The sequence below is a fragment of the Trachypithecus francoisi genome, unplaced genomic scaffold (assembly GCF_009764315.1).
Source record: "Trachypithecus francoisi isolate TF-2019V2 unplaced genomic scaffold, Tfra_2.0 Lachesis_group7, whole genome shotgun sequence".
In the NCBI taxonomy this organism is placed as follows: Eukaryota; Metazoa; Chordata; class Mammalia; order Primates; family Cercopithecidae; genus Trachypithecus; species Trachypithecus francoisi.
This window is the reverse complement of record NW_022681472.1, coordinates 85,200,420-85,213,803: the sequence shown is the minus strand read 5'-3', so window position 1 is coordinate 85,213,803 and position 13,384 is coordinate 85,200,420. Positions and strand designations below refer to the sequence as shown.

Here is a 13,384-nt window from a genome sequence, read left to right as displayed (position 1 = left end):
GTGATTTTCAAGGTGATTGTGTGATACCTGAGCACCCTCTGCATCATTTCTTCCAATAATTGTGTGGGCATCTGCGTGATATTTCCAGTGACAGTAAGCCACCTGCAGACATTCCTGAAATGCAGATGAATGCGTAGCAACATCTAAGATCTACCTCCCCGCAACTTTGCATCTTTAAGCCTAGTTCTGCCTTCCCAGATAATAATTGGGGAGGAAGCTTTGAAATGAACCCCTAACACGTGCATCACTCTTTGTTCCTTACCCATAATCTTGCTTCCTTGGAAGGCAGCTGTGATTACTAATATTTCACAGGTAAGGAAACTGAGAGTCAGTGAGAACTTGATTTACCCAGGGTCACATAGTTAGCATGTGGTCTCAGACTTGAATCAAGAGCCATTTAATTTTTAAGACTGCTGTTCCATCCATCCACACAGTAGCTGCCTTTCATACTTTATATAAGACACATGCAGCAGAGGCCTCAGAAGCCAGGCTTGGGCCATTCTTTTGATTACTGGAAGTCCTCTAATTCATCAGGCTCTTGCCATCCTAAAAGGACTTTGACCTAAGCATAAAGGACACCCATGAGCATAAGATCTTGATTACTTAGTAGAATCTGTTGATCTTTTCTCAACTGCACAGGGTTGAGAAAAGACCAGAGGCTGTGTGCCATCATCAACCAGCTCAACTGTTTTTACTGCCAACCCAGAATGAAAGAAAAAGGTACCAGCACAGTGTTAAACTGTGTTGCCTGACTGTGGGGTGTTGGAAACAGCAGCAGCTTCCACAGGTGGAATGCATATTTTTGAGCAAGAAAGTTTATGTCTTTTGTGTTAGAGCCCTCTCAGAAGGAAGAAAACACTTCTTAGGCACTGTACATCCTTTAATTCAAAATATACCAATGTCTTATCCCCATTTTCAGATTTAAAAAAAACTCAAGCTCATGATGATTAAGCAGTTTCCCATGGTCACACAGCTGGGATGCTGTAGAACTAAGATTTAATCCAAAGTTCATTTACTGTCTTTATTAATTAGCTCATATAACTGGGAAATTCAAGGGGTGGATTCGGGTGCAGCTGGATCCAGGCTTAACAGCATCACATGGACGCTAGCTCTGTTTCCCTGACTCTTACCTCTCCTTTCCTCTGAGCTGACTTCCATTTTAGTCTTTCCCCAGAGGTGGCCAAGGCAACCATTGGACCACTTAGGTCATATACTCAACCCTGTGGCTGGGAGGTGAGCTCAGTCCCACCAGAAACACTTGAAGTAAGGAAGGCGATTCTCAAGAGAAGGAAAAAGTACCACACCCCTTCAGACTTTGGGCATGTTATCCACGAGGTCTCCTGCTCCCATGCTGAAACCTATGCAGGAAAGACAGCTCATCTTCACCCCTTTGGAGCTCAATGCCTGACCTGGGGGAGTTGCTTTAGTGACAGCTTTTCTGAGCCTTAGTTTCCTCACCTATAAAATAGAGAGTTATGGCCGGGTGCAGTGGCTCACGCCTGTAATCCCAACACTTTGGGAGGCCAATGCAGGAGGATTGCTTGAGCTCAGGAGTTCAAGACCAGCCTGGGCAACAGAGCAAGACCCCATCCTTTTAAAAATTTTATAAAATAAAAAGGGAGTTATACCAGACGACAAAAATCCTTTCCATGAAGCTCTGAAAACTTTTAATTGGTCTTTCAGATTGTTTAACTCCTTAATTTTTTTAATTTCTTCATATGCTTGTATATCAGAGTTTGAAGTATTTATAAATAGTTGATTTCTCATGCTGTTGGTCAAGGTGAAAAAGAAATCTGTGATTTATGTGCCCGTTTACTTTGTAACTGTATCTATTACCTGTATATATTAGTAAATATATATTATTTTCTTTATTCTGTCGCTATTGGAGTAATTTGGTCTAAAACATGGTTTACTTGAATGGTGAAAAGAAGCGTATCTTAATTAAACTAACTTATCAAAGAGAATGTCAGAAAAATGTAAACCTTTCTTAACACTTGGAAAATAAAAATTCTTTATTTTGTTCTGTTTTAGGACTGTACGAAAAGAATATATCACTGCAAAGTATGTAGATCATAGATTTTCAAGGAAGACCTGTTCAACTTCATCAGCTAAACTAAATGAATTGCTTGAGGCCATCAAATCCAGGGATTTACTTGCACTAATTCAAGTCTATGCAGAGGGGGTAGAGCTAATGGAACCACTGCTGGAACCTGGGCAGGTAAGGCCTCACTAAAATCATAGGATAAAAAGTAGTGCGGAAAATCAGTTTAAAAGGTGACTTATTTTAACATTATACCATATAATGAGACCCTTATACATTGGGTGGCCATGTCTAAATCAAGAGAATATGAGAGTGAAAAGGTGTGCTCCTTATAATTACTTGGGGGGCAACTGATATATATGAAGCCTCCCTTGGCAGAGCATATTATCGACTTACTTGTATTTTTCTTTCCCTTTTTAGGAGCTTGGGGAGACAGCCCTTCACCTTGCCGTCCGAACTGCAGACCAGACATCTCTCCATTTGGTTGACTTCCTTGTACAAAACTGGTATCATTTTTGTTTTCTCTGTTGAATTACTTGAATTTGCCTTATAAATTAACACAAACCAGTCCTATCAGTGGCCTAGATCAGGAATTGGCAAGCTTTTTCTGTATCGCGCTAGATATAAAAATTATTTTTGGCTTTGCAGGCATGAAGTCTCTCTGTCAGAGCTATTCACTTCTGCGATGGTAGTGTGAAAGCAGCCTTAGACAGTGTGTAAACAAGCAAGTGTGGTTGTATTCCAATAAAACTTTATTACTTTATTTGTAAAAACAGTGCACCAGATATGGCCTACAGGCTGTAGTTTGCCATCCCTTGGCCTTTATAAATGTAAAATTATGTCTGTATGCAAAAATCTGCTGCACAGATTGGACACATTTCCTAACCATTAGGAGAGGTTAAAAAAGAGAAGACTTAACAGCACAGGTCAACCAGATTTGTAAGTTTTCATTGTTCATAAATTCATTAAGACAGCAGCAATGTGTGTGGCTGGATCAATAGCTCATTCAAGTTTGGGATATACTGATGGGAGTATAAGAGTGAACATAGGAAGTTTGGACTTGCTGGATTCTTTATTCTTTATCTGTTCTGTAAGCAACAGATTATGAGAAGGAACTAGAGCTCATCCAAAGAAGATGATCAAAATAGTGAGGGGATTTGAACCCATATAGGAAGAGTGGTACATAGACACAAGCCAAATTGTATAAAAGTCCAGGTTTCTTCCTCAGAGACAATATAGCATAGTGGCTCAAAGCATTGGCTCCAGAGACAGATTACCTGTGTTCACATATCCCTGCTTCACCATCCCTATCTTAAAAATCTTGAAAGCAACCACTTCAGCCTCTCTGCGCTTCAGGTTTTTCTATCTGTAAAATAGGTTATTATTAGTACTTACCCCATCAGATGGTTGTAAAGATTCAGTGAACTAATACATGTAAATGTTAAGAAACAGTGCCTGTCCCATAGTACCTGGCACTCTGAATAAATGCTGGCTGTTATCATTGTATTGCTTATACATCTAGGTTAGAAACATCATAATTTTCTCTATTATAATAATTAGGTCTCAAATTTGACTCAGTTGTCAGCACAAAAATAAGTGGCTAATCTATAGTTGTAAGTTATAGAGTAAGTCATTTTTTTCTAATAATCATCTAATTTTTCAGTGGGAACCTAGATAAGCAGACGGCCCTGGGAAATACAGTTCTACACTACTGTAGTATGTACGGTAAACCTGAGTGTTTGAAGCTTTTGCTCAGGAGCAAGCCCACTGTGGATATAGGTAAGAGTGTGTCCCAGTGTCTTCATGACTGTATTAAAAGCATGTGTTGCATGTTACATTGTAATTTGATTATTGTTCCTTGCCTTCTTAAGGTGTTTCCTAGATAATTATGCAAATTAATTTTTTCCCTGTTTCAGTTAACCAGGCTGGAGAAACTGCCCTAGACATAGCAAAGAGACTAAAAGCTACCCAGTGTGAAGATTTGGTAAGCAAAAATGGATGTGGGAGATTTATTAGACTTTGGGTGCCTTAAAAGTGTCATTCTGAGAAGCTAGAATTGAGTATTTAAAATGCAGATTCTTTTTTTAACATTGGCTAAAGAAAATCAGATAAGCAATGTGCTACATTAGAAAAAGTGGTAAATTGATAAATTTGTCATCCACATGTTTTTGGAATACAGTTAAAGGAGATGAAAGGCATTACAGAAGTATTATTACCAGATCGGCTTGTGGATTGAGGTCATGCTTTTTATTTCCCAGACCATAAGACTTTCTCTGCAGCTTAACAGTAAAGAATTATTTGAGAAGCTGCTCCAAAAATTGGGCAAGTAAAGCTCAGAGTGCAGTGGTCTTCAAAATGTTAACACACTGTTCTCCCAGCCCCTCCCCTTCCTGTGCACTCACCTTTTTTGACCCCACTAGTTCTTGCTTAGCAAGTCAGGGCCTTCACACTAGTGTGATTCTCTTGAGTTTCTGCTAAGTGCCAGGTTCCAGGCTCACCAGTTGGGCCTTTTTATTCTTAAAGAATCCTTTGAGACAATTATCCCTGCTCCCGTTTTATGAATGAGAAAATGGAGCCACAGATTGGACTGGGACCTTAAAAGCCTACCTCTTAAACTTCAAAGACTCATTTTGCCGTTCAGCCAGGAGTTTGCAAGTTTGAAGCCCATTTAATAAGAAGAAAGCTTTTAATTTTGGAGACAAGTCATCAAAATAAAGAAGGCTCTGCCTCCAATTGTTTGCATTTCTTCTTGAGCCTGTCACATAGCAGTACAGCTTGTCTAATCAGAGTGTTGCCTGTAGTACACCTACGGATGATTCATTGAACACTAGGAATAAGGTGGGATTTGCTCAGTGTTTGTGTAATATTAGGATGTTTCAGCATTTAAATTAAAATGGTGCACATTTGCTGTTCCTTCCAGCTTTCCCAGGCTAAATCTGGAAAGTTCAATCCACATGTCCATGTAGAATATGAGTGGAATCTTCGACAGGAGGAGATGGATGAAAGCGATGATGATCTGGATGACAAAGTGAGTGTAAATTATGTCCTCGAATTCCTTAACACTTACCCCAACTTTTCTTTTTTTTTTTTTTTTTTTTTTTTTTTGAGACGGAGTCTCGCTCTGTAGCTCGGGCTGTTGTGGCTGGATCTCAGCTCACTGCAAGCTCCGCCTCCCGGGTTTACGCCATTCTCCTGCCTCAGCCTCCCGAGTAACTGGGACTACAGGCGCCTGCCACATCGCCCAGCTAGTTTTTTTGTATTTTTTTAGTAGAGACGGAGTTTCACCGTGTTAGCCAGGATGGTCTCGATCTCCTGACCTCGTGATCCACCCATCTCGGCCTCCCAAAGTGCTGGGATTACAGGCTTGAGCCACCACGCCCAGCGCAACTTTTCTATTCTGTGTAGACAAGATCCATTTTTGGTGAGATTGATTGATTGTGGTTTTATGATCCGATGTACCAAGGCCATTTTTGTTGTTCAGTCCTTATTGGGCACCATTTAACAGCTATGTTAAGATTGTCCAGAAACAGAGCCAACAGGATAGGGAAAGAGAGAGAGAATTTTTTTTTTAAGGAATTGTCTCACATGATTGAAGGTGCTGTCAAATTCAAAATGCATAGGGCAGGCCAGCAGGCTGGAAATCCCAGCAGGAGTTAATGTTGCAGTCTTCAGGCTAAAGACAGTCTGGAGGCAGCATTCCTTCCTCTTTGGGGGACCTCAGTCTTTTCTCTTAAGGCCTTTCTTTGGCTGATTAGGTGAGGCACACCCACATCATGAAGGGTAGTTCCCTTGACTTGAAATCTACTCATTTAAATGGTAATTGCATCTAAAAAATTCCTTTACAGTAACATCCAGACTAGTGTTTTACCAAACACCAGGACACTGTAGCCTGTTGACATATAAAATTGACCATGAGGCTGGGCATGGTGGTTTATGCCTATAATCCCAGCGCTTTGGGAGGCCAAGGCAGAACTATTGCTTGAGGCCAGGAATTCAAGACCAACCTAAGCAAAATGGTCTCTATAAAGCAAATGGATCAATCAATAAAACGTGATGGTGCTACTGGAGAAGCTGAGGCAGGAGGATTGCTTGAGCCCAGGAGTTTGAGGCTGCAATGACCTATGATCATTGCATTCTGGCCTGAATGACAGAGCAAGACCCTTTATCTTAAAAAAAAAAAAAAGTAAACAAAAAACCTTCAAAACAAGTAATGAGTAAGTAAATAACAGTTGTTATTTATTGAGCATAATCATGCACCATATAACGTTTCGGTTCACAACACACTGCGTACTCAATGGGAATCCCTATAAGATTAAAATGGAACTGAAAAATAGCCATCACTTAGTGATGCCATAGATGTCATAATACCGTAGTGCAACGCATTCCTCAGATGGTTGTGGGGATGTTGGTATAAACCAACCTACTGCACTAAGTTGTATAAAAATGTACAATAATATCCTAGGCCTTCACTCACACCCAGAGCAGCTTCCAGTCCTTCAAGCTCCATTCATGGAAAGTGTCCTACATAGATGTACCATTTTTTAATCTTATATACCATATTTTTATTTTACCTCTTCTATGTTTAGATACACAAGTAATTACTATTGTGTTACAGTTGTTTATAATGTTTAGTACAGTAACATGCTGTACAGGTTTGTAGCCTGGGAGCAATAGGCTATACCATATAGCCTAGGTGTGTAGTAGGCTCTCCCATCTAGGTTTGTGTAAGTATACTCTATGATGTTTGCATAAGAATGAAATCACCTAACACATTTCTCAGAATGTATGCCCATCATTAAGGAATCATGTTCATTAAATATGGATTAGACAGATTTAAGTGCTTATGTTATCTCAGATCGTCTTTATTGAAAGTCCATAACCGGGTGCAGTGGCTCACACCTGTAATCCCAGCACTTTGGGAGGGTGAGACGGGTGGATTGCTTGAGCCCAGAAGCTTGAGACCAGCCTGGGCAACATAGCAAAACCCTCTCTCTACAAAAAATACAAAAATTAGCTGGCCGTGGTGTTGTGCACCTATGGTCCCAGCTGCTCGGGAGGTAGAGGTGGGAGAATCACCTGAGCCCGGGAACTCAAGGCTATGGTGAGCCAAGATCGTGCCGCTGCACTCCAGCCTGGGTGTGGGTGTTTGAGTAAGACCCTGTCTCAGAGAAAAAAAAAAAAGTATATAAGGGACATTGTTATCCCCATTTTACAGAAGAGAAAACTTACAAAGAGAATTTAGCAATTTGTCTAAAGTCTCGCAGCTAGTAAACACAGTTTGGAGGATTAAACCCAGTTCTCACTGAGTTTTCCTTATAGGCAGTTAACTACCTCTGAAAGTTCATTCATGCATTAATTGATTGCCTATGTATTGAACTTTTCCTCTATCCCAGGCAGGATGTAAGGAATGGCCAAAGAGGTCCTCAAAGCCTTAACAACTTTAAGAGGAAATAAATTATAATACAATGTGATAATCATTATAAGAGTTTGGAAAAATTCCTGAGAGGTATTCAGAGGACCAAGCAGCCACCTCAGTCTACCTTCTCAAGGACATTGGAGACCGGTTTCTAAGGATAGGTAGAAGCTTGCCTAGGAAGGAAGTGGGGTGGAATGCATCATTCCAGAACACCATGTGCCAAGGGAAGGAGTCGTGGTAGAGCCTGGATGTCTGAGGAATGAAGAGAAGCACTTTGTGTGAGACGCATTCACCTGGCTGGGTGGGGAGAGGCAGGCAGCTGCCTTGTAGAGTCAGGCAAACCAGATCAGGATGACTTTGTGGGCCAAGTTTGGCCTTTGGGTTTTTGTGCAAACAGTCAGAAGCCCACAGAGGTTTATTGTCTAAAGAGCAAGGTTTCCCACCAGCTCTCGCTGCAGTGTGGAAAATGGACTGGAGGAAGGAAACTGGAGAAGGGGCCATTCTGGAGGCTAGCACTGCAGTGGGAGCTGGTGAGCACCTGCACTAGGAGTGGCTTCGAGGGGTGTTTCTAAGGTGAATGCAGGAACCAGGGACTCCAGGTGACACGGAGGTTTCTAACTTGGGCAGTTGAATGGACCCTAATGCTATCACCACAAGCACAAATACCAGAGACACCTCATGAGCCATTGGTTTGGAACACAAGTCATCGGGGTTGGATTTACAGATCTGTAAGTCATTATTGTGTAGGGGGCAGTGGGTGTGAATCTGTTTACTTTGCAGGGGGATATAAAATGAGAAAAGAGGCAAAGAATGAGAACTTCAACATTAAAGCGTTGAGCAGAGAAGAAAACTTAATGTAGCAAATTAGAAATAGATGGAAATACTATTCAAATGTTGCTAAAAAAAAAAAAAGTCCTGCATTCTGAAGGTGTTTGCTAATTAAAGGTTAAATCTATCTGTGACCTTACTGTGCTTCTGACACTGCTGCTGATCCTAACCAGTGTTGTACTAGTGTGATTATTCATAGTGGTGAAAGATGTAAAAGTGTGGTATCTAGATCCTCCCCTTGTACTGTGTCACCACCATGAGGCTCGTTGTGGCTGACCTCATAAAGCTCAGAGAGCCACAGGAACCCAGATTCCCACCTACACCTGCCCTGCAGAGGCCCTCTGTACACCTGAAGGGTGGTCCTTGATTATTATTTCACCTTCTTATTTCATCTGCCAGCCAAGCCCCATCAAGAAAGAGCGCTCCCCCAGACCTCAGAGCTTCTGCCACTCCTCCAGCATCTCTCCCCAGGACAAGCCGGCACTGCCAGGATTCAGCACTCCAAGGGACAAACAGCGGCTCTCCTACGGAGCCTTCACCAACCAGATCTTCGTCTCCACAAGCACAGACTCGCCCACATCACCAACCACGGAGGCTCCCCCTCTGCCTCCTAGAAACGCCGGGAAAGGTATGGGCTTTGAGAAGGGCTTGTGACTCCACTCTCAGAGCTGGTAGTCTAGCCAGCTTTGAGGTAAGAATTGCAAGTTACATTTGAGTGGCGTGGATCGTGTTGTCAGGAGCAGCTTGAAATAGGGACCATGCCATTTGCCAGGCACCAAGAGCAGGACAGGCAGTGCTGTGGGCACTCTTTGTGCATTATTTATGTTAAGCTCACAACAACCCTATGAAGTATGTGCTTTTGTGCCCATTTTACAGTATAAGAAACTGGCCGGGCGCGGTGGCTCAAGCCTGTAATCCCAGCACTTTGGGAGGCCGAGACGGGCGGATCACGAGGTCAGGAGATCGAGACCATCCTGGCTAATACGGTGAAACCCTGTCTCTACTGAAAAATACAAAAAAAAACTAGCCGGGCGACGAGGCAGGCGCCTGTAGTCCCAGCTACTCGGGAGGCTGAGGCAGGAGAATGGCGTAAACCCGGGAGGTGGAGCTTGCAGTGAGCTGAGATCCGGCCACTGCACTCCAGCCTGGGTGGCAGAGCGAGACTCCGTCTCAAAAAAAAAAAAAAAAAAAAGAAACTAAGGCTTAGTGAGGTACACTGACTTGCCCAAGGTCACACCACTGGTAAGAGGTAAAGTTGAAATTCAATCAGAGGTCCACGTGGCTCCAGAACCTGTACTTTTTATATTGTGGAGTAGAATTTCAGTTCTCTGGAAAGTTAACTTTTCTCTGCGTTAAAAAGCCTCTCTTTTGAAGATGCTAGTAATACTAGTGGTAGTTAATAGTTATGGAGCACTTGCCTATGAGAGGCTCTACGCCTAGTACTTCTCATGTAGTGGTCTCAAAATGAGGTAGGTACTATTATGTAATTACTGGCATCATGTAGATTAGGAGATTTGTTCAGAGATACTGAGTAATTGACCTGTAGTTCTCAGCTACTGGGGATTCTAACCCAGGTTCTGTGTGACGAAAGCCCATTTTCTTGTACTCTCTAATGAGGATCATTTTTCCAGAGACAGTACTTGGAGAGGAATTTCTTTTCCCTTGAGACAGGTCTTGCTCAGTTGCCTGCATCTCCGGGGCTCAAGTGATCCTGATCCTCCCACCTCAGCCTCCCAAATAGCTAGAAGCACAGGGTGCGTGGCACCATGCCCAGCTTTTTTTTTTTTTTTTTTGGTAGAGATGAGGTCTTGCTGTGTTGCCCAGGCTGGTCTTGAATTCCTGTACTCAACTGATCCTCCCACCTTGACACCCCAAGGTGCTGGGATTACAGGCATGAGCCACTGCGCCCAGACAAGGAATCCTACTCAGAGGAGGGTTGTTGTGCTGTGTGTTGTCAAATGTCTCATAGGGCTGGCACCTCAAGCTAACATTAAAGTGTTGTCCTAGCCAGTAGGGATAATTGAGAGGTACCCAGAGCTATAGCTTCAAGTTTGGTCTTCGCCAGTGAATCCAAATGCAGGGTTCTCCCTGTGTGCTCAGCTCGTGCTCCCACAGGTTTCAAGGCCTCTCGCTACACAATGCCATGCCTATTTGAATCACACTAGGGCTATTTTCTGGGAAATGTGAGCTTTATTCAAAACAGTGTTTTTTCAGAGCTTATTCTCTATTGAAATAGTGTTATAAATGGGAGCTGTGTTCTTAGAGAGACCCCAAATGGCCTCATAGATCATAATGTAACGGAGAAAAGTTAAAATAACGCTTTGGCATGAACAGCTATCCTCAAAGATAACCAGTGGCCACACAGTAATAGTGCATGTAAGCCAAAGGTCTAACCCACCAGTGTTTGCTTACCATTCCATGCATTGTACTAAAATGTATGTTTTTAAATCACTCACATATCAAGCTGCAGGTCTGTAGTATAAGAATGCTGTGTTGCTGCTTCCCTGTGGGTAATGGCATTCCCCATCAGGGTAGCAGTCTGACGTAGAGCAGAGATTCTCTTTCTGCACCCTACAGAAGACTGTGAGAAGCCTTCAGACCAAATACAATAATGAAAAAAGTGACTGAAAGATTTCATATCCCCTGAGTGTGGTTACCAACATAGCAGTGGGGACGTGTCTAGACAGGCATAGCCTATGCCTGTTCAGAGAGCCTCTAGGTCATTGAGAGTCCTGAAAATTGTTTATAGAAGAAAATGACACCAGAGTCCTGGGGGCCAAGAGACCCCCTCACTTCCCTCCACTTCCTTCTATAATTTTATCTCAAGGGGGACACAGAAACCCATAATATATACTGTCTGACTTCGTGCCAAGCATATCTCTCATGCCTTGAATAAATTCTAACCAGCTCTTTACCAAAGACCCAGAAGACAAAGACTAAATTTATTTAGTGTTCCAGCTGCTAAAACAAGTGTTTCAGACTTGGCCACAGCAACCGTGGTCATCTAAGGATAGAGTACTTTCCCTGCTTCCCCCACAAAAAGCCCATAATTGAAAATAGAAATCCTCCCTACAAAAACCAAGAGTGTTCTTCATGGCTGTTCACAGCAGGACATCAAATTCAGAGATTTGGCCTATCTGCTGTTATGACGTAGGGAGTACAGCCTTCTCATGACTTTTATAAGGGATTTGAAATGTGCGATATCCCGTAGCTAGCTCCTCTCACATGCGCTTACATTTGGAAAACTGATAATGTTTAGAATGACGCTCTTAGAAGACATTGTTAAAGATCAGCTGATGCTCTCTGTGCAGAGATAATTCTTCTCTGTTTTTTGGCCCCTATGTTTTTTTTCATTTCCTTCTGTTGAACTGATAGAACCATTTGCATGAAAACAAGGATGTCTTGGATCTCTCATTTGAGTTCCTTGTTCTCCATGACAAATAAAGCAGAGGTCTCTATTTGCAGCAGAAGTCATTTCCTCAACTGTGAATTTAGGGGTCTGAAGGACCCCTAAATTAAGTCTTCCGGTGAGACAGAAACAGACACTTGAGATAAAGTACCCACAAAGGGGAAGAGGAGAAAGAATTATTCTGAATCTAGCTGAGTAATATTTTCAAGAAACTCCAGCTGCCTCATCAAAATTCAAGGAAGCTTGACCTAAATTACCATCAAGCAAAGCCCCCTTGTGCTTATACGTGAGCAGTGCCCCATAGTCTCAGAGGAGCTCAGTAGCTCAGAATCCCAAAATCACTGTCCTCAAGCCCCATATGGAAATGTTTTGCTGCCTAACCCCTCTTCAGATGTGGGATCCAGAGAGACTAAATCAAAGCTATAAAATTAAGTGTGAGGCAGTTTCTCCTTTGTGATCGGTAGCTTCCCCCTGCCCCCACCCCACTTCTACCGTACGTTTATTAACTCTGGCTCTTGGTCTGGGTGCGGTGGCTCACACCTATAATCCCAACACTTTGGGAGGCCGAGGTGGGCAGATCACCTGAGGTCAGGAGTTCGAGACCACCCTGACCAACATGGAGAAACCCCGTCTCTACTAAAAATACAAAATTAGCCAGATGTGGTGGTGCCTGCCTATAATCCCAGCTACTCGGGAGACTGAGGCAAGAGAATCACTTGAACCTGGGAGGCAAGAGTGAAACTCCATCTCAAAAAAAAAAAAAAAAAAACTAGTTCTTGAGGCTTGCCAAGATTAGTTTCTTTTTAACATTTAATTAAAATAATATCACAGAACCCAGGTTTGTTTATTTTTTAGAAGTGGAGGCTTGCCCTGTTGCCGAGGCTGGAGTACGGTGGTATAATCATAGCTCACTGCATCCTTGAACTTCTGATCTTGAGCAATCCTGCTGTCTTTTTGACACTACGTCTCACTCTGTTGCCCAGGCTAGAGTGCAGTGGCGCAATCTTGGCTTACTGCAACCTCCACCTCCGTTTTCAAGCGATTCTCTCGCCTCAGCCTCCCAAGTAGCTGGGTTTACAGGTGTCCGCCACCATGCCCAGTTAATTTTTGTATTTTTAGTAGAGACAGGGTTTCACCACATTGGCCAGGCTGATCACAAACTCCTGACCTCGGGTGATCCACCTGCTTCGGCCTCCCAAAGTGCCGGGATTACAGATGTGAGCCACCATGCCCAGCCAAGACTGTTAAATTAACAAATGCTCTGGATAATGAGACTGGGCACTTGGTAGGCATCTTAACTCAGAGAAAGGATGTGTTAAGTAAAAGAATGATAATTCCAATCTCAAGAAGCTTCTTTAACATGCTTAAAAGAACTAACCTTTTAAGCTTTTAGAAAGGCGAACAACTGATATGCTAATTACAGTTCATTCCCATCTATTCCTGAAGCCAGGCCTCTCGAATCAGGTGTTATATAGCCCTTCTCAATAGCATGTGAATACCTGTAAGTATTAATTCTACATTTCATACATATTTGCTATAATGTAGACTTCCTACCTTAGACAGGCTCTGGCTTGGAACTAATAAACTAACAGATAACCTGCACAAAAATAGCATGGTGCCTGGCATACTGAGAGCCTCAATAGATGCTTGTTGATGAAGGGTTGGTGCCACAGAGAAAATTGAACCAGTT

The 13,384-nt window shown here is 42.6% G+C and overlaps 1 protein-coding gene across 3 annotated transcripts in view; it reads left to right on the top strand.

Moving 5' to 3' along the window:
- ASAP1 (ArfGAP with SH3 domain, ankyrin repeat and PH domain 1) overlaps positions 1–13,384 on the top strand; it is a 407,767-nt gene that overhangs the window by 332,129 nt on the left and 62,254 nt on the right. For all 3 annotated transcript variants that reach the window (XM_033203192.1, XM_033203191.1, XM_033203193.1), the window contains 6 exons: positions 2,032–2,218; positions 2,462–2,547; positions 3,705–3,820; positions 3,958–4,025; positions 4,962–5,069; positions 8,685–8,913. In XM_033203192.1, the coding sequence (XP_033059083.1) occupies positions 2,032–2,218; positions 2,462–2,547; positions 3,705–3,820; positions 3,958–4,025; positions 4,962–5,069; positions 8,685–8,913 (794 nt within the window). The remainder of the gene's footprint in view (positions 1–2,031; positions 2,219–2,461; positions 2,548–3,704; positions 3,821–3,957; positions 4,026–4,961; positions 5,070–8,684; positions 8,914–13,384) is intronic.